The 26,598-nt window shown below is 34.8% G+C and overlaps 1 protein-coding gene across 2 annotated transcripts in view; it reads left to right on the forward strand.

Annotated features, from left to right (window-relative positions):
* BMPR2 (bone morphogenetic protein receptor type 2) overlaps positions 1-26,598 on the forward strand; it is a 195,767-nt gene that overhangs the window by 89,130 nt on the left and 80,039 nt on the right. The window contains exons 2-3 of one of the 2 annotated variants that reach the window (XM_077747557.1): positions 18,254-18,424; positions 19,768-19,938. In XM_077747557.1, the coding sequence (XP_077603683.1) occupies positions 18,254-18,424; positions 19,768-19,938 (342 nt within the window). Of the gene's footprint in view, positions 1-18,253; positions 18,425-19,767; positions 19,939-26,598 lie in introns of those variants that run through there. The other variant, XM_077747559.1, reaches the window with a different exon arrangement.

Raw genomic sequence — 26,598 nt, forward strand, 5'->3', positions numbered from 1 at the left:
ACTTAAGGAAATGTTGTGACTGGTTTGAACTTCTATCCAGACCACTAAAACTTTCAGCAATAGGGCCATTTGACTTTCTTATCATTCATATGTTCACTGGAATAGCACTTTTAATTTCCTTCAAGAAATTTTCCTTTGCATTCACAACTTGGCTAACTGACATAAGAGGCCTAACTTTTAACCTATTTAGGCTCTGGACATACCTTCCTCACTAAGCCTAAGCATTTCTAGCTTTTGATTGAAAGTGAGAGATGTGTGACTCTTCTTTTCACTTGATCATGTAGAGGCTATTGTAGGGTTATTAATTGGCCTAATTTAAGTATTGTTGTGTCACAGAAAACAGGGAGGTTGAAGGAGAGGGAAAGAGATGGGAGAACTGTTGGTCGATGGAACAATCAGAACATAAACAACATGTGTCAAGTTAGCCTTCTTATATGGTTGCAGTTTATGGCAACTTAAAACCATTACAATAGTAAAAGCAAAGATCACTATTCAGAGATCACCATAATGACTATAATAATAAGAAAGTTTGAAATATTGTGAGAATTATCAAACTAAGACAGACATAAAGTGAGCCAATGCTGTTGGAAAAATGGTGCTGAGAGCTCTGTGGGATGCAGGGTTGCCACAAACTTTCAATATGTTAAAAATCCAATATTTGCAAAGCTCAATGAAACAAGGTATGTTTTTATTGCTTCCACATATTTCCAATTGATTCTTCCGGACAAATGGTCCTGCCTAAATTAGGAACTGCTGTTCATCTATTGATTTGTACTCAGGGTGTCAGCCAGCATGTACCAATCAAAACACAAAGTGTAGCTGTCTAAATCTTTTTAAAAATGTAATTATTGTAGTAATTCCATCTTTAACTAGTTTTTCATCACACCTCTTCATCCCCCCATATATATTTTTTTAAAGAGACTTTATATTATTAATAGAGTAGTTTTATGTTTCTTGTAAAATTGAGTGGAAAGTACAGAGAGTTATAATATACTCCCTGCCTAGACATGCCACCTCTACTATCAAAATAAAAGTTGAGGATGTTTTCCTCTATTCCTAGTTTGCTCAGAGATTTTATCATGAGTGGGTATTGGATTTTTTCAAGTGCTTTTTCTGCATCTATTGATTTGATCATATGATTTTCTTCTTTAGCCCAGGATTTAACAAGTGGTACATTTTGTTATATTTTCACTTAATTTGTTTAAACAATGTTTGTGTGCATGTATTAGATTAGTTAAAGCTCCACTCCCTAATTTCATTTTATTTTGTCCTTACCAAACTGATTATTCTACTAAAGTTGCTATGAATCCTTTTTTTATTATACCTATAATTTTAGCACATAATATATGCATCCATAAATGACCTATGTTATTATTTTTGGTTATTTTTCATAAATGATATCATACTGTATAATGTTTTCAAAAACCATTTTAAAAAATTACGTGGAAAGTAATATTAATAGTTATTCTCATATTTTGCATGAATTGATTTACACAAATGTCTGACCAGCCACCCATCAAATTAGGATTTTTTTATTTTTATTTTTATTAATTTTCTTTCAAAATTTTAAAGTTTATTTTGAGAGAGAGAGAGTACGCACAAGCAGGTCAGAGAGAGAAAGGGGGAGAGAGAATCCCAAGCAGGTTCTGCACCATCAGTATAGAGCCTGATACGGGGCCCATATTCATGAACCACAAGGTCATGACCTCAGAGAAACCAAGAGTCTATGCTTAACTGATTGAGCCACCCAGGTGCCCCTATTCTTATTTTTATTTTTTTGGTACAAATTAAGAAACTGAAACAAGTAGGGAAAATGGGATTTGAATTTTGATTCAGCCAGCTCTGAAGCCCATGAGTTATCATATACCAGGCTGCTTACATTCTATTCTTTAATGATGCCAGGATTGAATGGCTACTGCAACTTCTCAGTTTTAGATTTGCCCTAATTTGGAGCATTGTCAAAGTAATAAAGAATAGGTCTCCTTTTTAACATCAGCCTTTCAGAATCTGTTGATTTAGAATATATGTAATGATGAAGAAACTTTGGAAGGATACCTAAGTAACTTAGTTAAAAATAGTTGTTTCCTGAGGTGGGATGAAGGGAACATTAGGATAGGCAACTGGGAACAAAGGTATGAGTGAAACTTTCCAGTATATATCTTTATATTTCTGTATTTTAAACCATGCAATGCAATGCCTATTTAAAAATGATTTTATAGGGGTGCCTGAGTGGCTCAGACTTTGGCTCAGATCATGATCTTGCAGTTGATGGGTTTGAGGCCTACCTTTGTGCTCTGTGCTGACAGTTCAGAGCCTGGAGCCTGCTTCAGATTCTGTCTGTCTCTTTCTCTGCCTTTCCCCTGCTCGTGCTCTGTCTCTCTGTCAAAAATAAACATGGAAAAAAAATTTTTTTAGGGACACCTGGGTAGCTCAGTTGGTTAAGTGTTTGACTTCAGCTCAGGTCATGATCTCATGGTTCATGAGTTCAAGCCCCACCTTGGGCTCTGTGTTGACAGCTCAGATCCTGGAGCCTGCTTCAGATTCTGTGTTTCCCTCTCTCTGCCCTCCCCTGCTTGCATTCTCTCTCTCTCCATTTATGAAAAGTGAATAAATGTCAAAAAAGATTTTTTTAATCTTCTTAGAAAGATTTTAGGAAAAAATAAATATGTAATCACTGAATTCACCCATACTTTAAAATGGCATTTATGGGGCACCTGGGTGGCTGTTGGTAAAGCGTCTGATTTCGGCTCAGGTCATGATCTCACGGTTCGTGGGTTCGAGCCCTGCGTCGGGCTCAGTGCTGACAGCTAGCTCAGAGCGTGGAGCCTGCTTCAGATTCTGTATCTCCCTCTCTCTCTGACCCTCCCCTGCTCATGCTCTCTCTCTCTCTCTCTCTCTCTCAGAAATAAATAAAACATTAAAAAATTAAAAAAAAATAAAATGGCATTTATTACTCATAATGACATCTAGTGTATTTGCAAATCAGGAATGCCTATCTGTGGACAACATACTCATTGAGTTCACAGATGATGCTTGAGCAGTGCACCTGCTGCAGGTTCGTTGGAACAATTCTGGAGTACCCACATGGTTGTAATCTAGTGGGTTGGTAACTTTGGTTCTAGGCCCATCTAGAGTCAAACTTACTTAATGATTCTTACCATTTATTAAATTTTACCTTCTATGATACATGATGAAAAGCAACTTACTGAGATATGAGTTGTTTATGATCATAATTTTATCAAAGTAACAAAATAATTGGAGGATAATTTTTCTACTTAAAGATTTTATGATGCAGCAGGCTGTTTGAAAAGCATTTCTTTGGGCATTTTATCTCTTTTTTATCCTTATATTGCTAGAAATGTAAATTGATACTTGAAAATCCTTTTTAACCAAATATCCATGAAAAATTACTATAAGTAGAGTATAATTAAAATTTAAGAAGAAAAAGAGGCCTTTTAAAATTATAGATCCTTAAAAATTTTTTTTGTTAAATTGGTTTTAAAATTCATTATACAAATAATGCATGGTCTTCATTATAGAAAAAGAATTCAAAGGCGCAGAGAAATCAAAAGAACATTCAGTTCTCTCCATCCAGAGATTACTGCTCATACCTTTGGTTTTTGCCATGTAAACAGTTTAAAATAAAACAAGTTGAATGAAAATAATTAGGAATTCAAAAGAATAAATAATAAAAATCTAAGTTTCACCTGAAACTAATATTACACTGAATTTTAACTAACTGGAATTCAAATAAAAACTTGAAACTGCATCAGAGAAAGATAAATATCATATGATTTCATTCGTATGGAATTTAAGAAACAAAACATTAAATTAGGAGCAGGGAAGCAAAAGTAAGATAAAAAGAGAGAGAGAGGCAAACCATAAGATACTCTTTAAATACAGAGACCAAACTGAGGGTTGCTGGAGGGGAAGTAGGTGGGGAGATGGGCTAAATGCATGATGGGCAATAAGAAGGGCACTTGTTGGGATGACCACTGGGTGTTATATGTAAGTGATGAATCACTAAATTCTCCTGAAATTTAAAAAAAACTTGAAACTACAAAAAAAATACATCAAATAAAATTATGAAACAATTAAAAAGCCCTAAGTTTTTCTGATTTGGGATAACTTCTTTATCCTTTAGTATGTTTTAGTATCCTTCTTTGTAAAATTGAAATGATAATGCCTATCTCATAGGATTTTTGGGAGTATCACAAAGATTCCAATTGTAATTTTTATTTAATGTTAAATATGTGTTTTTTTTGGTCTCAAGATAAGAAATATTTGCTATAATTTAAGAAGGTTAGTTGGTTTTTGAAAAGGACAAAATTTTGGAACAAAGCTACAGGAAGATTTCTACTTGCCATGTTTTATATTTTGAAATGTAATATAGAAGTAATATTAGGTGAGAACTGATTTTGACATTGTAGGATTATCATTGACTAGATTTTTTTTTTTTACCTTGCCTTGCCAGTCTTCAGGCAGGAATTGATTGAAGGTGTTGGACAAATCTTCATTATTTTATTGTAACTGTTCCTATTGATCCTAGCTAGAGAGGCAGATGAGAGAAAATGGCAGTTTTTCTTCCATTGGAAATAAAGCAGTTGTACATTTTAATGGTTGTTGAGGGCAGAACTGGTTGAACACAAGCTGGAGACTGGAATTTATGGTGGTATTCTCAATTTCAGATATAGCAATAGAAGTTTTTAGGTTTGGGATAAATGCTTCATGACATTGACTTCCTTTTAGCCACTGTCTTAGAAATATACTCAGTATCACTATCTTGGAAATATTGAATATGAGGCAGCAAACTTTCAGGACTAAATTAATTTGATTTGTTAAAGGGAACACAAAAAAAATCTTCTTTAATTTGACATAAATAAATGGATAGATATAAACACAATACAGGGTCACGTGTTCCGGTCATTAGATTTACTTTGTAGCCATGACTTTTGAAGACTAAGCCTAGTTTACGTTAAGAAGAAGAAGGTTTTATAGATTTCTCTATATGTGCTCCAGGCTTTACTTTAGTAATACTAAGTAGGGCTTGTATAGTGGAATTAAAATTTTATGTGATTGCATCTCTCTGAGGAAATTGGCATGTTGAATATTTGTGGGTATGAGAAAAAGGTTGATGTGAGGAAGAGGTAAAACAAATAAATGGAGTGTGAGAAGGATAATGTATATAGTCTGATGTTTTGGCTTGTTATTTATCACTGAACATTACAAAATTAAAAATGTTTTCAAATGCATGTAATTCTGCAGCTAGTGAGTGGAACAAGCACTTAGTGTTGATTGCATTTGTTCTTTTCTCTTATAAATTATGGGTAAACTAATAAAAATTATCCTAGGTATAAAACCTGAATTTTCCTTGTATGAACTATTGATAATTTTTTTATGTGGTAAAAAATAGTAATTATTCCACCATTAATAGGTTACACCATTCAGTCACCTTTTAGATATATTTGAAATGTGTGGCTACAAGAACCCTCATCTTCCTCTCACATCTTTGAAAATCATCCATACCAAGTTACTTTATACCTGAATTTTCTTCATCAGAAATTTCTTTTTGAGATAAAGCATTGCATTTCTCAAAAGTACCATTTTTTAAAAAATTAATAAACCTTAAAAATGTTGTTTTAAGGTTTATTAATTTTTGAGAAAGAGATAGAGAGCAAGCAGAGAGAGGGAGACAGAATCCGAAGCAGGCTCCAGGCTCCAGGCTCCAGGCTCCAGGCTGTCAGCACAGAGCTGATGCAGGGCTGTGAGATCATGACCGGAGCTGAAGTCTGACACTTAACTGACAGAGCCACACAGGTGCCCCAAATAAACTTTATTTTTTAGAGTAGTCTTAGGTTCACGGCAAAATGAGGTGGAAAAGTATAGGGTCAGCAGCCCACCTCATTGATATCCTGCATCTCTGTGATATATTTGTTAGAACTAACGAACCTACAGATAACACATAATTACTTTAAGTCCACAATTTACTCTCAGGTTCATTCTTGGTATCATACATTCTGTGGACAAATGTATAATGACATGTGTCCATCATTATAGTATCATACAGAAGAGTTGCACTGACCTAAAAATCCTCTGTGGATTTTTTAGATTGCCCCAAACCCTGGCAACCACTGATCTTTTTACGTTCACCAGTTTTGCCTTTTCCAGAATGCCTTATAGTTGGAATCATACAGTATGTAGCCTTTCCGATTGCTTTCTTTTACTTAATAATATGCATTCAAGTTCCCCATGTTTTTGTTTATCCATTCTTCAGTTGAGGGACTTTTGGGTGGCTACAGAGAAAGTCACTAGAAGCATTTACATATAAGTTTTTGTGTGAACATAGATTTTCATTACATTTAGGTCAACACCTAGGAGTAAGGTTACTGAGTTAAATGTTAAGTGTTTAACTTATAAGAAACTATCAAACTGTTTTATACAGTGGTTGTACTGTTTTGCATTTTCATTAGAATTGTTTTCCCATCTGTGTCAACATCCTTGGCAGTACTTGGTATTGTCAAGAGCTTTTTGTTTTGTTTTATTTTTAACTTTTAGTCATTCTAATAGATGGGTAGTACTGTTTCATTATAGTTTCAATTTGCATATTTTAATGTGAAATTCACATTTTTATGTGGAAACTTATTTGCCAAATGCTTGTTTACTTTTAATGTAGGGGAAAGGAAATAGAGATAAAGATTGATGGATCAATCTTGTCCTTGGCATGCTTCTAGGAAAAGCTGGCCAGCAGAGGTTTCCACATTCAAGAGCCTTAGGTGTCCAGGAATCAGAAGGGAAAGAGGGCATACTATGCCTGTTTGACTTTATCATAAAGGACCAGTCTTTGTTTAAACAACAACAAAAACATTCCATAACTGGGATGTTTCTCATTTCAGTCTCTCACTTCAGATATTTAATGTCATAATTAGCTGTTACTTATTTTGCCACGTTTTATTTTGTTTATATGGTAAGGAATACTACCTGCATGGCTCTTTAAACCAAGATTTTGTAGTACAAGCCAATTACTGCCAGTACTAGAAGTACTTGGTCAGAGAAAGTTAGGGAATTTGAATGGGATGTAAGTTTTATATGATGGGGCATAATGTATTCTGTTGGTTGAGCAAATGGTCTTAATGTCAAGTTCCTTTTTGTAGACACCATACTTTATCTTTCTAGAATATTATTCTTTTAGAATATTATTCTTATTTTACTTTAAATAAACACAATTTCTATTAAAATTGAACGTGTACAAAAATGTTGATAGCAGTTTTATTTCTGATAGCCAAAAACTGGATACTTACCCAGATGACCTTTTAAAACGTGAAAAGTTAGACAAATTGTGGCACATTCATATGATGGAATATGACTCCATTAAAAGTAATGAATTGTTGATACAGGCAGCAACTTGGATGAGCCTCAAGGAAATTTTGCTTAGTGAAAAAAGCCAATCTCAAAAGGATATGTATTGCATGATTCTCTTTATATAGCAATCAAGAAATAACAATTATTAAGCTGAATAACAGATTAGCGGTTGCTACTTTTTAAGAATGGAAACAAACAGATGGTGATTATAAATGGTTAACATGAGGGAATTTGGGGGAAGTAAAGTTAAGTATTATGATTTTAATAGAATGTAAACAGAATTGCATAGATTTACACTCACGCACATAGACTATTGCATGTATAACTGGTGAAATCTGAATAAACTCTATGAATTATCAATGTCAATTTCTTGATTTTGGTATTGTGTAGTGATTATGTGCAATGTTTACACTGAGGAGGGAGGCATTAGACTTCACTCCGCATTTGTTCCCTACTACTTTTGAAGCAATACATATTTCAATTGAAGCAATACATATTTCAAAATAAAAAATTTTTAATGTAACAATAATTTATTCAAATACAAATACTCTTGATTTTGATATATATAAGTAGTGGATATATTTTCATGAAAATTCTAATAATGTGAGAATATTTGGTAAAAAGGGAAAAGGGCAAATAGTATTTTCAGAGTAGCCATTTTTTCCTTTCTCATAAAAATAATTAAGTATAAATAAATAAATGATGACTTTTCTAACAATCAGGACAAAAAGGGAAACAGAGTGGGTTATGTAATTTCAATATGTGGTAGTAGGTAAGGAGCACTGAACCCGAGTCAAAAAATAGAGGGGGTTCCTGGCTGGCTGAGTCAGAAGAGAATGGGACACTTGATCTCAGGGTTGTCAATTTGAGCCCTATGTTGGGTGTAGAGATTACTAAAAAAAATAATAATAATAAAAATTTAAAAAATGAGATGGGATAAAAAAGGAATTATGCCTTAAAGGTATGCTTTTTATATCTGCATTACAGAGTTTTTGTTTATAGTTTGAAACTTTTAACTATGAATGCTTTGTTGTTATGCTTTATATGTTGAAATATATTTGATTTTAATCTTTACAGTCATTGGGTAAAGTTTGCAAATTAGAATAGTTTAAAGAAATACTGGTATTAAATGTGCAAGATAACCTCATATATATAATTAAACTTGTCATTAAATGGCTTTGAATATGTGGCTACATGTTAGAGAAATATGGTAGAATCATAATTACAATGATTCCTAGAATTTTTATAAATAGGCTGTACTTTATTTTCTGGCTATTTAGTTGATATTAGTAGTATCTCATAGAAGATTGCCTAAATGGTTTTAAATGTGGAAATCAAATTACATTTATTTTTTAATAATTATTCCTTGTGATTACTGAAATCAATAATTACTGTATATCTCCAAATTGACTGTGTAAGATGCTTGAAGGGTAGAACTCTATATTACCTACTTGTGAATACCTATTTGCCTCATCCAATACTTTGATGGTGCTTCTCTTATAGTAAATATGGCAGGTCTCTGTGTCTAAATGGATTTGGGTACATAGTTCTTAGCTCTTTTATTTCTCCTCCAGAGAGTTTGGTGCTTAGATTTCTAGGTTCAGGAAACATTATTTTCATAGATCACTCCCAGTGCTAAGGTGATAGCAAATTAAGCTATAGCAGATAAAATAAGATCCACCCTTATCCTCATGTGTATCTTATCTTATTCCATGAGGTATAAATATATCGTCAACGTATATTGTCAGACTGTTATTCTGACTAGTCAAACATGTTAGGAAAGTCATCTTTAAGAAACCAAATAAAGATCGACTGTTGCTTTTGATAACCTTTTACTTCCTGGGTATTCTCAGCAATGTTTATAAATATTGTTAGCTGATAAATTATGTGTTAAATATTCTATTGGAATTAGTTAAATCAGATTATGTATATGGAAAAAGATTAGCTACCATTGAAATACATTGGGTTGTTCCTTTAGCATAAGGTGTGATTGAACATTTCTGTTTCTGGCTTTATACTGACTTAAAATTTTTTTTAAAATTTAAATCCAAGTTAGTTAACTTATAGTGTAATAATGACTTCAGGAATAGAATTTAGTGATTTATCACTTGCATATAACATCAAGTGCTCATTCCAACAAGAGCCCTACTAATGTCCATCACCCATTTAGCCCATTCCCCCACCCAGTACTCTGCCAACAACCCTCAGTTTGTTCTCTGTATTTAAGAGTCTTTTAATGGTTCTTCTCCCTCTCAGTTTTTATCTTATTTTTACTTCCCTTCCCATATGTCCACCTGTTTTGTTCTTAAATTCCACATACGAATTAAATCACGATACTTGTCTTTCTCTAACTTATTTTGTTTAGTGCAATACACTCTAGTTCCATCCACATTTTTGAAAATGGCAAGATTTCATTCTTTTTGATTGCTGAGTAGTATTCCATTGTGTATATATACTATACCTTCTTTATCCATTCATCAGTTGTTGGACATTTGAGCTCTTTCCATACTTCGGCCGTTGTCAGTAGTGCTACTATAAACATTGGGGTGCATGTGCCCCTTCGAATCAGCACTCCTGTATCCTTTGGATAAATATCTAGTAGTGCAATTATTGAGTCATAGGGTAGTTCTTTATTTAAAATTTTTGAGGAAATCTTTTCCAGAGTGGCTGTACCAGTTTGCATTACCACCAGCAGTGCAAAAGGGATCCTCTTTCTCTTCATCCTCACCAACATCTGTTGTTGCCTAAGTTGTTAATTTTAGCCATTCTGACTGGTCTGAGATGGTATCTCATTGTGATTTTGATTTCATTTTCCTGATGATGAGTGATGTTGAGCATCTTTTCATGTGTTAGCCATCTGGATGTCTTCTTTAGAAAAGTGTCTTTTCATGTCTTTTGCCCATTTCTTCACTGGATTGCTAGTTTTTTGGGTGTTGAGTTTGGTAAGTTCTTTACAGATTTTGGATATGAACCCTTTATCTGATATGTCATTTACAAATATCTTCTCCCATTCTGTCAGTTGCCTTTTAGTTTTGCTGATTATTTCCTTCACTGTGCAGAAGCTTTTTATTTTGATGAGGTCCCAATAGTTCTATTTTTGCTTTTGTTTCCCTTGCCTCCAGAGACATGTCAAGTAAGAAGTTGCTATGGCTGAGTTCAAAGAGGATGTTGCCAGTGTTTACCTCTAGAGTTTTGATGGCTTTCTGTCTTACATTTAGGTCTTTCCTCCATTTTGAATTTATTTTTGTGTATAATGTAAGAAAGTGGTCCAGGTTCATTATTGTCTATGTTGCTGTACAGTTTTCCCAGTACCGTTTGCTGAAGCGACTGTCTTTTTTTCCATTGGATATTCTTTCCTGCTGTCAAAGATTAGTTGGCCATATGTTTGTGTGTCCATTTCTGGGTACTCTATTCTGTGCCATTGACCTATATATCTGTTTCTGTGCTAGTACTATACTGTCTTGATGATTACAGCTTTGTAATACAGCTTGAAGTCTGGAATTGTAATGCCTCCAGCTTTGGTTTTCTTTTTCAACATTACTTTGACTATTTGGGGTCTTTTCTGGTTCCATACAAATTTTAGGATTGTTTGTTCTAATCTCTGTAAAGAATGCTGGTGTTATTTTGATAGGGATTGTAATGAATATATAGATTGTTTTGGGTAGTATTAACATTTTAGCAATATTTGTTCTTCCAATCCATGAACATGGAATTTGTTTTTCTTTTTTTTGTACGTGTCTTCTTCAGTTTCTTTCATAAGCTTTCTATAGTTTCAGTGTATAGATTTTTCACCTCTTTGGTTAGGTTTTTTTTTTTTAATTTTTTAATTAAAAAATTTTTTTAAATGTTTTATTTATTTCTAGCAGAGAGAGAGAGAGAGAGACAGCGTCGTGAGCAGGGGAGGGTCAGAGAGAGAGGCAGTCACAGACTGTGAAACAGGCTCCAGGCTCTGAGCTGGCAGTCAGCACAGAGCCCGACGCGGGGCTCGAACCCATGAACCGCGAGATCATGTCCCAAGTGAAAGTTGGACGCTCAACTGACTAAGCCACCCAGGCGCCCCTGGTTAGGTTTATTCCTTGGTAATTTATGGTTTTCAGTGCAATTGTAAATGGAATAAGTTCCTTGATTTCTATTTCTACTGCTTCATTATTAGTGTATAGAAATGCAACCCGTTTCTGTATATCTATTTTATATCCTATGACTTTGCTGAATTCATGTATCAGCTCTAGCAGTTTTGGGGTGGAGTCTTTAGAGTTTTCCACATAGAGTATTGTGTCATCTGTAAAGAATAAAGTGTGACTTCCACTTGCCGATTTGGATGCCTTTTATTTCTTTGTGTTGTCTGATTGTTGAGGGTAGGACTTCCAACACTATGTTGAATAACAGTGGTGAGAGTGGGCATGCCTGTCTTGTTCCTAGCCTTAGGGGAAAAGCTCTCAGTTTTTCCCCATTGAGGATGATATTAGCTGTGGGTTTTTCATATATGATCTTTATCATCTTGTGGTATATTCCTTCTATCTCTACTTTCTTGAGTGCTTTTATTAAGAAAGGATGCTGTATTTTGTCAAATGCTTTTTTTCTGCATTAATGAGAGGATCATGTGGTTCTTCTTCCATTAATGTGATGTATCACATTCATTGATTTGCGGATATTGAATCAACCCTGCACCCCACTTAATTGTGGTGCATAATGCTTTTAATGTATTGTTGGATCTGGTTTGCTAGTATCTTGTTGAGAATTTTTGCATCCATGTTGATCAGGGAAATTGGTCTGTAGTTCTCCTTTTTAGTGGGGTCTTTGTCTGGTGTTGGAACCTAGGTAATGCTGGCCTCATAGAATGAGTTTGGAAGTTTTCTTTCCATTTCTCTTTTTTGGAATAGCTTCAAAAAAATAGCTATCAACTCTTTAAATGTTTGGTAGAATTCCCCTGGAAAGCCATCTGGCTCTGGATTCTTGTTTCTTGGCAAATGTTTTATTACTGATTCAATTTCTTTACTGTTTCAGTAAATTTTTCTCTATTTCTTCTTGTTTCAGTTTTGGTAGTTTATATATTTCTAGGAATTTGTCCACTTATTCAGATTGCCCAGTTTGTTGGCATTAAATTGCTCATAATATTCTCTTATTACTGTTTATATTTCTGTGGTGTTGTTTATGATCTCTCCTCTTTTATTCATGATTTTATTTATTTGGATCCTTTTCTTTTAGATCTGTCTAGGGGTTTATCTATTTTGTTAATTCTTTCAAGGAAGTGGTTCTTGGTTTCATTGATCTACTGTTCTTGTGTTTTGTGTTTTTATTTCAATATTACTGATTTCTGCTCTAGTCTTTATTATTTTCCTCCTTCTTACAGTTTTGGGCTTTATTTGCTATTCTCTTTTCAGCTCTTTTAGATGTTAAGTTGTGTATTTGAGACCTTTCTTCATTCTTAAGGAAGACCTGGATTGCTATATACTTCCCTCTTATGACCACCTTTGCTGCATTCCAGAGGTTTTGGACTGTAGTGTTTTCATTTTCATTGGCTTCCATATACTTTTTAATTTCCTCTTTAATTTCTTTGTTAACCCATTCACTCTTTAGTAGGATTGTCTTTAATCTCCAAATATTCATGGTATTTCCAATTTTTTTCTTGTGGTTGATTTCAAGTTTCTTAGTATTGTGGTCTGAAAATACGGAAGGTATGATCTTGATCTTTTTGTACTTGTTGAGGGCTGATTTGTGACAAATTATATGATCTATTCTGGAGAAGGTTCTATGTGCACTTGAGAGTAATGTGTATTCTGCTGCTTTAGGATGAAATGTTCTGAATATATCTGTGAAGTCCATCCAGTTCAGCGTATCATTCAAAGCCATTGTTTCCTTGTTGATTTCCTGCTTAGGTGATCTGTCCATTGCTCTAAGTGGGGTGTTGAAGCCCTCTACTATTATGGTATTATCATCAATAAGTTTCTTTTAAAAAAATTTTTAATTGCTTATTTATTTTTGAAAGGGAGGGGAGGGAGGTAGGAGGAGGGGTAGAGAGAGACACACACACAAAATCTGAAGCAAGTTTCAGGCTCTGAGCTGTCAGCACAGAGCCCAATACAGGGCTCAAACTCACAAGCCATGAGATCATGACTTCAACTGAAGTCAGATGCTTAACCAGCTGAACCACCCAGGTGCCCTAGTGAGTTTCTTTATGTTTGTGATTAATTGATTTATATATTTGGGTGTTTCATATTGGGAGCATAATTATTTACAATTGTTAGATCTTCTTGGTGGATAGACCCCTTAATTATGATGTAATGCCCTTGTTTATCTCTTGTTACAGTCTTTATTTTAAAATCTAGGTTGTCTAAGTATGGCTACTCTAGCTTTCTTTGGTGACCGTTGGCATGGTCGATGGATCTTCATTCCCTTACTTTCAACCTGCAGGTGTCTTTAGGTCTAAAATTAGTCTCTTGTAAGCAGCATATAGATGGGTCTTGTTTTCTCATCCCTTCTGATACCCTTTGTCCGTGATTGGAGCATTTAAACCATTTACATTATTTATTTATTTATTTATTTATTTATATACATACTTATTTACTTAATATAATTTATTGTCAAGTTGGCTAACATGCAGTGTATATGATGTGTATATATGGTGTGCTCTTGGTTTTGGGGGTAGATTCCCATGATTCATCACTTACAGATAATACCCAGTGCTCATCCCAACAAGTGCCCTCCTCAATGCCTATCACCCATTTTCCCCTCTTCCCCCCTCACCCCACCATCCACCCTCAGTTTGTTCTCTGTATTTAAGAGTCTCTTATGTTTTGCCTGTTTCCCTCTCTGTTTGTAACTATTTTTCCCCTTCCCTTCCCCCATAGTCTTCTGTTAAGTTTCTCAAGTTCCACATATGAATGAAAACATATGATACCTGTCTTTCTCTGACTGACTTATTTCACTCAGCATAATAGCCTCCAGTTCCATGCACGTTGCTATAAATGGCAGGATTTCTTCAGTCTTCCTCATTGCCAAGTAGTATTCTGTTGTATATATAAACTACATCTTCTTTATCGAATCATCAGTTGATGGACTTTTATACTCCTTCCACAATTTGGCTCTTGTTGAAAGTGCTGCTATAAAAACATTGGGGTACATGTGCCCCTGTGAATCAACACTCCTGTATATTTTGGATAAATTTCTAGTAGTGCTGTTGCTGGATGATAGGGTATTTCTATTTTTAATTTTTTGAGGAACCTGCACACTGTTTTCTAGAGTGGCTGGACCAGTTTGCATTGCTACCAGCAGTGTAAGAGGCTTCCTGTTTGTCCACATCCTCATCAGCATATGTTGTTTCCTGAGTTAATTTTAGCCACTGTGACGAGTGTGAGGTGTTATCTCACTGTGGTTTAGATTTGTATTTCTCTGATTAATACATTTATATTTAGAGTGGGTACTGAAAGATACGAATTTAGTGCCATTGTGTTCCCTGGAGAGTTGGTGTTTTTGGTGATGATGTTCACTGGTCCTTTGTAGTCTTTGTTGCTTTTGGTCTTTTTGTTTTGTTTTGTATTTTTGCTGCTCAAAGAGTCCCCCTTAAAATTTCTTGCAGGGCTGGTTTAGTGGTCACGAACTCTGAGTTTTTGTTTGTTTGGGAAACTCTTTATCTCTCCTTCTATTTTGAATGATAGCCTTGCAGGATAAAGAATTCTTGGTTGTATATTTTCCTGATTCAGCACATTGAATAAATATATCCTGCCACTCCTTTCTGGGGTGCTATGTTTCTGTGGATAGATCTGCTGTGAACCTGATTTGTCTTCCCTTACAGGTTCAGGACTTTTTTTCCTTGCTGCTTTCACAATTCTTTCCTTGTCTATTTTGTGAATTTGACTATCATATGCCTCGGTGATGGTTGATTCTTGTTGATTCTAATGGGAGTTCTCTGTGCTGCTTGGATTTTGATGTCTGTGTCCTTCACCAGATTAGGAAAGTTTTCCACTAGAATTTGTTCTTGTAAACCTCCTGCCCCTCTTAATCTTCTGGGACTCCTGTGATTTGGATGTTATTCCTTTTTAATAAGTCACTGTGTTCTCTGTCTTGAATTGTGATCTTTTGCCTTTGCTGCCCTCTTTTTTTCCTGTTTCATTATTCCCCATAATGTTATCTTCTGTTTCACTAATTCACTGCTCTACTTCATCCATCCTTGATATTGTAGCATCCATTCAAGATTGCATCTTAGTTACAGCATTTTAATTTTAGCTTGACTAGATTTTATTTGTTTATCTCCACAGAAAAGGATTCTCTGGTGTCTTTTATGCTTTTTTCAACTGCAGCTAGTATTCTTATTATCATGATTCTAATTCTGGTTCAGCTATCTTACTTATATCTGTTAGATTATGTCCTGGCTGTCATTTCTTCCTGTTCTTTCTTTTGGGGTAAATTCCTTCAGTTTGTCATTTTAGATGAAGAAAAAACATTAATAAAATAAAAAATTTTTAAATTAAAAAAATACAAAAATCAAATAAAAGAAGCTAGATCCTAGATACATTTTAGTCTGCTTATTAAAAGAAGCTTAATAGAGTAGAGAAAGAAGGGAAAGGCAAAGCGAAAAATGCAAGAAAAAACTTAAAAATAAAAAAAATTATATAATAAAATAAAATGCAATAGAAGAAAACAACTTAAGCAAAAACAGAAGCAAAGAAAATGAGCTAATAACTGAACTATCAAATAGAATGAATCCTGAATGAATTTATATTCAGTTTCCCCTAGAACTGAAATTATAAATCACTCTATAGTCCATACATGAAGCAAGTAGCGTGACTTCTGTGGGTCTTCTGGGTTATGTGCTTGGAGGGTATAGTTGGGCAGGTGTTGGTGTAGTGGCTCTGTTCTCCATTAGGTGGTGCTGCTTAGCTTACTGGGATGGATCAGTGTGGCGTGCATGCAGATGCACTCTCACTGACACTTGATCAAGCTCTTCACCTTTGTCTCAGGCTTCTGTCCATTCCCCACCTCTACCCTGTTTTGTCCAAGCTGTCCGTTTGCCATGTGGCACCTCTCTCCTGAATTTTATCTCAGAAAGGATTGTGTTTAAAAACCCCATAATTCAGACACCCATATGGCTTGGACCCTTGCTGACTTTCTGAGGGACAGTCTCTTGCTGGGCAATGGTCAGGTTCCAGCTTGTCCCAGAAAATGTTCATGCAATTGTATGAAAGCAGAGGTTCAGAGATGGTGGCAAATCACAACACACAGCCAGCACTGGGTTTTGCCACAATCTGATGTCTTTGTCTGAATCTCAGAAAATATGGCAGCTCTCTCAGGTACCCTGGGACTTTTGCCTGTGGGGAGGCCATTAACTCCTCTGCCAGATGCACCCTAAGCAAGGGAATTGCCCTCTGTGGCAAATGGACCTCTCAGACCAGCACTGCCTGCCCTACTGCCTCATCAGAGCACCACCAGGCTCTGAGTTCTGAAACTTCATACTTTGTGCTCTACTGTTTATAGAATCCTCATGGTATTGAAAACCTGTTTTCTCCCTGTCAGTGATTTTGGGAAACAGATTTCTTGGTCAATCCCCTGCAAGTGTTTTCACTCTTTCTCTTTCTCTCCAGCTACTTTCTAGGGGAATGCTTTTCTTGCATGATATACACTGAATTCTGTGACTCAAGTTATGCAGACTGTTGTGTTAATCCTTAAATCAATTTCCTAGGTGTTCAAAATGGTTTGATGCTGATCTAGCTGCGTTTCAGGGACAAGACAAGCTCAAGGTCTCCATGCTGCTCCTGAATCTTAACTCTTCTCTCTATATTGATATTTTTAAAAGCAGGAAATAATTTTCTTTTTGCCCACTAATAGCCTTAGGTTTTTTTAAATGTTTTTTTTGTTTGTTTATTTATTTTTGAAAGAGAGAGAGCACAAGCAGAAGAGTGTCAGAGAGAGACAGAGACAGAGACACAGAATCCAAAGCAGGCTCCAGGCCCAGAGCTGTCATCACAGAGCTCAATGCTGGGATCAAACTCAGGAGCTGTGAGATCATGATCTGAGCTGAAGTTGGGTCTTAACCAACTGAGCCACCCAGGTGCCCCAGTAAATTTGTTTTAAAAACTAAGGATATTAGGGGCTCCTGGGTGGCTCTGTCAGTTAAGCGTTCAACTTTGGGCCAGGTCATGATCTCACAGTTCGTGAGTTTGAGCCCCATGTCGTGCTCTGTGTTGACAGGTTGGGGTCTGGAGCCTGCTTCGAATTCTGTGTCTCTCTCTCTGACCCTCCCCAACTCATGCTGTTTCTTGTTCAAAAATAAATGAACACTAACATTTTTTAAAAAAATAAATTTATTAAGGTATAATTTTGTACCATTTTAAGTGACTGATTATTTTTTTTGTAAATTTACAGAATTGTGCAACCATTACCACAATCTAATTTTAGAACATTTCCATCCGCCCCAAAAAGAAACCATGTACCCCACTTGTAGTCACTCTCCTCATCTGTAGTTTACTATGCCCAATGATGTATGTTTAGCTTTCTATAGCTGTCTTTAAAATATGATAAAAGTGAATTTTGCAGAATTCTACAAAATTATTCAGCCCCCTAGGTTTGTTAATTTGTCTTTTTGAAGTTTTGATAATTTAGAGCATTGACTTTTAAAATGATATTTCTTTATTCACATACCTAAGTTATTTAATAAGAGAGTGGTGAGAATAATTTGTGTAAGAAGGGATCGATTTTGAGAAATCTGTTTTCAAGTTTGATTATTCTTTGGAGGTGCTAGTTAACAGGAAAAGTTATTGAATAAATATAAAATACAGATTTATTCAAGCCTTGGGGTAGGAAAATTTATAATGCCTTTCAAAAAGACTAAGATTTCATAAAATAAAGCTTTGCCAAGATTATCACAAAAATAAATCTGTCATTCTTTTATTTATTTTAGCTTCTCAGAACCAAGAACGTCTTTGTGCATTTAAAGATCCTTATCAACAAGACCTTGGCATAGGTGAGAGTCGAATCTCTCATGAAAATGGAACAATATTATGTTCAAAAGGTAGCACTTGCTATGGCCTTTGGGAGAAATCAAAAGGGGATATAAATCTCGTAAAACAAGGCAAGTAATACTTTTCTTACCTGATATAACTTTGTGTTTCATATCATTGAAATTGATCTGAAAAGAACATAGAGGTAGATTAAAACTCTCTCCAGGGAAACAGTTTTAAAATATATATCCATATATTTTCATCCATAAACCCTACAAAGGGTAATTGGATTATAGGTTATTTTCTTATCATAATGTTAATAATGTATTCTCTTTTATGAAGTTTAGAAAATATAGAAAACTACAAGAAAAATGTCTACAATTCCATGCTCTTATAAGCTCTTTTACTATATTAGTTTATTCCCTGCAGGTATATTTTTTATGTACTTATGTGTTTATATGTGTGTGTACTTATTTTTCAAAATTAGAATGATGCTGTATGTATAAACAATTTCATACCCAGTTTTTCCTATCTTAAATTATATTATGAACATTTTCTCATATCTTTAAATATTCTTTGAGAACATTTTAACTTCTGTACAATACAATACTTCTGTACAAACATTTGTATATACATGTATTTTATACCGGCAGTTTACTTACACATCACTCTGTTGTTGGACATTTTACCTTTTCCCAGTTTTACTATAATACATAATACTTCAGTGGACATCTTTGAACATAAATCTTTGAATTATATTTGATTATTTCCTTGGAATAGATTGCTGGAGGTAGAAATACCAAATTATAAAGCATGAATATTTTAAAGACTCTATAAAAATTGCCGTATTGGGGTGCCTGCCTGGCTCAGTCGGTTAAGCGTCCAACTTCAGCTTAGGTCATGGTAACACAGTTTGTGGGTTCGAGCCCCTCATCGGATTCTGTGCTGACAGCTCAGAGCCTGGAGCCTGTTTCAGATTCTGTGTCTCCCTCACTCTCTGCTCCCCACCCCCACTCGTGCTCTGTCTGTCTCAAAAATAATAAATTAAAAAAGTGAAAAAAACATTTGCCATATGGCTTTCTAGAAACGCTATATACATTTACATTCCCTCCAGCAGTATATGGGAGTGTTACTGAAACTTTGTTACAATTGTATACTATTTTTTTAAACCGAGAACAATTTAATAGACATAGATAAAGATGAAATCTTACTGTTGCTTTAATAATAATACTTAGATTAATGTAAGGTTAAACTTTTATTAGTGGCTTTTCTCTCCATGAAATGCATATTAATACTTTGCCATTTTTTTTGTTGTTTAAAAAACGTGTGTTTCCTATTGATTTGCAGGATTGTTTTATAACTTATATGTATATGTACTTTGTCACATTGATTGTAATTATTAATTTATTGTCTTTCTTTTAATTTTGTATATTGTATTAACCCCTAACTTGTTTACATTAATGTCAATTTGTAGGATGTTGGTCTCACATTGGAGATCCCCAGGAGTGTCACTATGAAGAATGCGTCGTAACTACTACCCCTCCCTCAATTCAAAATGGAACATACCGTTTCTGCTGCTGTAGCACAGACTTGTGTAATGTCAACTTCACTGAGAATTTTCCACCTCCAGATACAACACCACTCAGTAAGTACTTTAAGTATCTTACTTTTCCTTTTTCTCCAAAGATTTGCAAAATTTAAAAATATATAATAACATCAGTTTGGGCAGGCATGAGAGTGAGTTCAAAACATCATGAGACTGCTCTAGCTAACATAGCTAATACCTGAAATCCAAAAGAGGTGTGCCAGGATTTCCAAGGTATCAGTAGATTACCAAATACTTTCGAATCAAAATATGGTACTTTCCAACCCCTATGGGGGAGAATTTGGCAATATTAAGAAAACTACATGTGTGCTTGCTTACTCTTTACCCAGCACCCCTATTTGTAGGAATTGATCTTGAAGATATATTTCTAACAGTACAAAAATACATATTCGTAGGAGTTCCTGGCTGGTTGACTTGGTAGAGTAGCAACTCTTGATCTCAAGGTCATGAGTTCAAGCTCCACATTGGACATAGAACTTACTTAAAAATAAAATATATATGCATAGAGTTATCCATTGCAGTATTGTTTGTAACTGCAAAATATTGGAAAATATCTAAAGGTTCAGGAAGAGGAGATTAGTTGAAATATACTCTGGTATATACATGTAATAGAGACCTAAGTATATATCTATAAGAAAAAACGAGTAAGATCTCTATGAATTGATATGGAGTGATTTCTAGAGATGTTAGGTGAATAAAAAGCATATCTACTATGCTGTCTTTTGTGTAAAACAGAAGGCTTACTGTAATTTACAGAAACAAAAAACAAAAACAAAGGATAAGCCAGAAAATAATGAAGTTGGTTACTAACAAGGGAAGGAGAGAATAGAGTGGAAAGTATACAAAAAGGAATGAAAGAACTTACGTAAGGATTTTACAAACAGAGTGTTTGACTATATATGCTCTTTTGGGCAAGATGGGATATAAGAGATGGGGGCGAATTGCAGACAAGTACTGAACTCTTTTAGATTTGTTTTTTGGTAGTATAGAACAAAGCAATTCTGAAATAACTGTAGATGTATAATAGAATTAAGAAAAAATGAGTAAATGGTGTTGATGTTCTTGCTGTTATTGAGGGAATAGACACATACAATTATAGATGGGGAAGAGAAGAGAATATTATGTGAATAGATTATAATTCAAGGTATGAGTGTGGATTTATGGCTTTAAAAATAAACATGTATGTGTTACATGCATGGATATGTGGCCACATAAATATGTGTACATTTTATATGTGTATATATTTATATTCATGTGTGTAGTGTACACATACACATACTCTATAGATTTCTTAGCTCTATTTGTTGGAAAGGACAAGAAACGATAGCACCCCAGTAGCAGTGAACAAAAGTAATGCCCAAATTTAGACTTTATTTATTTTTTTAATTTTTATTTATTCATTTTTTACTTTTTTTAAGTTTCTTTTTTAAAATGTTTTTATTTATTTTTGAGAGAGAGAGAGATCATGAGTGGGAGAAGAGCAGAGAGAGAGACATACAGAATCAAAAGAAGGCTCCAGGCTCTGAGCTGTCAGCACAGAGCCTGATGCCGGGCTCGAACCCGCGAGCTGTGAGATCATGACCTGAGCTGAAGTCGGATGCTTAACCAAGTGCCCCTAAGTTTATTTTTTGAGAGAGGGAAATACAGAGCATGAACAGGGGAGGAGCAGAGAGAGAGGGAGACACAGAATCTGTAGCAGCCTCCAGGCTCTAAGCTGTCAGCACAGAGCCCAACGTGGGGCTTGAACCCACAAATCCTGAGATCATGTTCTGAGCCAAAGTCAGATGCTTAACTGACTGAGCTGCCCAAGTGCCCCATATTTTTAAAGTTTATTTATTTTGAGAGAGAGAGAGTGAGTGAGCGAGCGCATGTGCATGCATGTGAGAGGGAGAGGGGCAGAGAGAGATGGAGACTGAGAATCCCAAGCAGGCTCTATTCTGTTAGCCCAGAGCCCAATGTGGGGCTTGATCTCAGGAACCGTGAGATCATGACCTGAGTGAGGTCAAGAATCAGATGTTTAACCAACTGATCCATGCTGGTGCACCCAGATTTAGACTTTTATAGCACTCCCACTAAAAGGAAGTTGGACTTCTTGGGAAAATGACTTATTCTAAGATTGGAGCAGGATAGGTGAAGATAAGCCCAAAGTATCTTGTAACACTAGAAAGTAAGAAACAAAATGCCTCCAAACAGCATGGAGACTTGTTACAAGAACATAGGAGCCAGATTGAAGTAACACCTATTTGCTAAATTTGGGACAATTTGAGTGCTAAAAAAGTACAGTAACAAATTATAAACCATTGGAGGGAAAACGAACTCATGTTTCTATGCTGAAAGCAAAGAAGGTGGAATCGAGGGCATTTGTTTATAGTAGAATGCCAGGTGCCAACTGGTAAATGTAGGAGTTGGAAAATTATCTGGCAACCACCATGGTGAAGATTGGATCAGACAAGAATAATAGAAATATCCTAAATCTAAGGGCATTTTCAATGTGGGCCAGGATATTTGCATTGTTTTAAAGTGTCTCTCACATTTTGCAAGGGAAAAACTAGTAATTATAAAGTGAGGGAATTGGATAACACCTTGACCGGGTGATGAAAATTAATATTAGTGAAGATGGTAGATAGACATCCATGGTACCCTGAGAAGGACACAGTATCACTAATAAAATTAATATTATTAGTGAAGATGGTAGATGGACATCCATGATACCCTGAGAAGGACATAGAATCAGTAATAGAATATTTCAGGCAAGAATGCATAACTGAAATCTAATCATGAGGTAACATCAGACAAACTATGAACTAGGACTGCTCTATTATAAAAACAGGATTTGTCAAAAATGTCAGTTTCTTAAGAGGCAAAGAGACTGTGGGAAAGATCTTGATTAAAGGAGGCTAAAGAAACTTGACAACTAAGCCATACCTATCTCTCCTATACCGGATACAAAAAGCTGTGATAAAGAACATTGTTAGACCAATTGACAAAAGAGATGATTAAATAATTATTTCTTTTTTTTTAATGTTTATTTTTATTTTTGAGAGAGAGAGTGCGAGCTGGGGAGGGGCAGAGTGAGAGGGAGACAGAGAATCTGAATGAAAGCAGGGGCTCTTGACCTGAACCGAAGTCAGATGCTTAACCAACCTAGCCACCCAGGTGTCCCAATTAAAGAATTATTTCAATACTAAATGTACTGAAGCTGATATCAGTACTGTGATTGTATAATACAATATCTATATTCATAGGAAACACTCTAAGAAATGTTTAGAAATAAGGAGCTAGAATGTATATATATTAACTTTTCTGAAATGGTTAAAAAAAAGTGTGTGCATAAGTGTGTGCGTGTGTGTGTGTGTGTGTGTGTGTGTGTGTTTTAGAATGATAAAGCAAGTAAATGGGATAAAATGGTAACAATAAGTGAATCTGGGTAAAGGTAAATATGTGAGTATTCTTATTCTTATAACTGTTCTGGAAGTCTTAAATTTTTTCTAAATAAAAAGTTAATTTAAAGAAATATTTTTTGTGGTGGGGGGTGGCGCCTGGGTGGCTCAGTTGGTGAAGCGTCTGACTTTGGCTCAGGTCACCATCTTGAGGTTCATGGGTTTGAACCCCGCATCGGGCTCTGTGCTGACAGCTCAGAGCCTGGAGCCTGCTTCAGATTCTGTGTCTCCCTCTCTCTGCCCCTCCCCCTCTCATGCTCTGTCTCTGTCTCTCAAAAAATAAATAAACATTGAAAAAACTTTTTTTAATTAATAAATGTTTTTTTGAGATGTAGGACATTTCAAGAATTCTCTGTCAATAGCTGTTATCAGTCCATACCGTGAGATCTTCAGTTTGGGATATTTCCTTTAATGTTTGATAAAACACTAAACTGAGAGCAATAAGAAGTTTTTTCATGTAGTTCCTATCTACTCAAAGCCATTAGCTTTTATTAAAAAATTATACTCAATTGGCTACATTTATTTTCCACAAAGCAGCAAACAAACAAAACAGGGTCTCTAATTTTCATTTGTACATCTAGATAGATGTAAGAAAAGTGAATTTGTGCATAAGTTCTCAAGATTTTTACAGCCCATTTTAGATTTTTACCTAGATTTTGGTCTGTTATAACCTTTTAAGCCAAAAGCAGAGTGTTGCGCACAAGGAATCAGTAATATTAGCTCAATAAAAAGGGAAAACGTTTTAAGTAAAATGCTCTAATTTGGGAGCATTAACCCAGTTTATGTATTTTGTTCTAAATAATGCAAGTAAATTTGAAGTTAGTGAATAAGATGGATAATATATTTTTTAAATCTCAAGAAAAATGATCATTAATATATAGAGGGTTTAACATTTAGTATATAAATAATAGCTTGATCAAAATAAAAATAGTTTTAAGTGTTGAAGTGTAAAGAAATTATAAATTTAAGAAGCATAACGTTTTATTCATGTTCATATAGTAACTATCAATCAAAAATTTGGTGATGGTGATTTTTTCTCCTTTAAGATTTTGTTACAAAAATATCATTTATTGAATATTTAACATAAATATTTGTTAAAAACATTTATATATGTTTAAAATTTACTAGAAACATGGTACAAACTTATCAGAGATGGAGAAAGGGGATAGTGTGGGTTATTATTGATGGGGAAGGTTACATATTATAATTTCTCATACCCTTGTAGTGTTTAAATCTTTAACCTGTTCATATATTTGTGTAGTACTTGTATAAGAAAATGTTAGGGGCACCTGGGTGGCTCAGTCGGTTGACCAACTGACTCTTGATTTGGCTCAGTTCATGATCGCAGGGTTGTAGGATTGAACCATACATCAATCTCCTTGCTGAGCATAGAGCTTGCTTGAGATTCTATTTCTCTCCTTCTGCCCCTTTCCCCCACTTGCTCTCTCTCTTTCTCTAAAATTAAAAAAATTTAAGGAAAATATTAAAGGAATACCTGCTTATTAAATTAGAAAAATAGAAAAATGAGATGAGTCATAAGGAGAGAAATTACCTTTATCCAAATAGAACCATTGTTAATATTTTTGAATGTTTTCTAGTGCTTTTCTTTAATCTTTGTGTAGATGTATTAGTGATAAAAAACACATTTTAGAGGTGCCTGGTTGACTCAGTTGGAGGAGCATGTGACTCATTGTCTTGAGGTCAGGAGTTAGAGCCCCATGTTGGGGGTAGTTTACTTAAAAAAAAAAAAGAAAAATGCATTTTAGATTCTGCTTTTTGTTTAGTAGAATAGTGTTTCTCAGGTTATGTATGTTTCATAGTCATCAGTTTTAATAGTTGTATAATATTTCATCAACTCAGTATTTTCCTTATCCATTTCCATGGTTTTGGATATTTAGACGGTTTCTAGTTTTTTATTACAATGAGCATCCTTGTATATGTAACATTATATTAAGTTAGAATTAATTATAAAATTACCAGAATTATTTATTTTTTATTAAAATTTTTTAAATGTTTATTTAATTTTGAGGGAGACAGTGTAAGTGGGGGAGGGACAAAGAGAGAGGGAGACACAACAATCCAAAGCAGGCTCCAGACTGTGACCTGTCAGCAGAGTGTGATGTGGGGCCCCAACTCATGGACTATGAGATCATGACCTGACCCAAAGTCAGACACTCAGCCGACTGAGCCACCCATGCACCCCCCCATTATAATTTCTGTATCTAGTAGCATCAGTATTAAAATTCCTCTTATATTGTCAAAATGCTTTTCCATTGATGGAAACAGTTCACATTCTCCCGTCAGTGATATACTAGAATGCATATTTCATCATATCTTTATCAGCACTAGTATTATTAAAATAAAACTTTGCTGAGATCATTTTGAAAAATTATTTGGATTGTTTTTATCAATGAGGTTCACATGTTTTTTGTTTTTTCTCTGTTTTAATTTTCCATATTTCTTGTCCATTTGTAATACTCTTTCTCAATAATGAAACTAATTAGCTTTGAGAAAAATGATTTAGAATGATCTGAAATCCAGTCATTTCATCTCATCTCAGTTTGTCTTGATACCATAGGGATGACAGGAGCTACATTTTAAATGGTAATTTAATATGCATTTGTAACATTAAAACATTTTTTTTTTAGAATCTTGGCCCTTTCTAAGGAAACACTCTTAATAGCTTTCATTAAAAGTTCATTGCTCATTTTATAGTGCCAAATTATACCTTTAATCAAGGTGTTAAAACATTCATTACTCATTCTTCTGAGAATGGTGTTCACTGAAACAGTATGTCCATACCTCACATGATGTTTTTGTGATGGCTCTTAAAGCTTTACATTTGCATAATATTTTAAATTTTGAAGTGCTGTCACATCTATAAACTCTTTGAAGATGTCTCCTTAATATTTGGGTTGTTCAGTCAAAAATAAACCCTTTTGGGGGAGCCTAGGTGGCTCAGTCAATTGAGTGTCCAACTTCTGCTCACGTCATGATCTCATGGCTTGTGAGTTGGGGGCTTGCATCAGGCTCGCTGCTATCAGTGCAGAACCCACTTCAGATCCTGTGTCCCCCCTCTTTCTGCCCCTTCCCTGCTCATACTTTCTCCCTCAAACATAAATATTAAACATTAAAATAATAATAAAAATAAACTCATTTGTCCTATAGAGTAACTATGCTAATACTCAGGTTGAATGGTCATTCATTGAAGTGGTTGTCTTTCTCTAGCAGATTTGATTTACATCTTATCTTTTTTTTT

This window comes from Crocuta crocuta, unplaced genomic scaffold (genome assembly GCF_008692635.1).
Source record: "Crocuta crocuta isolate KB4526 unplaced genomic scaffold, BGI_CrCroc_1.0 scaffold159, whole genome shotgun sequence".
Lineage (NCBI taxonomy): Eukaryota > Metazoa > Chordata > Mammalia > Carnivora > Hyaenidae > Crocuta > Crocuta crocuta.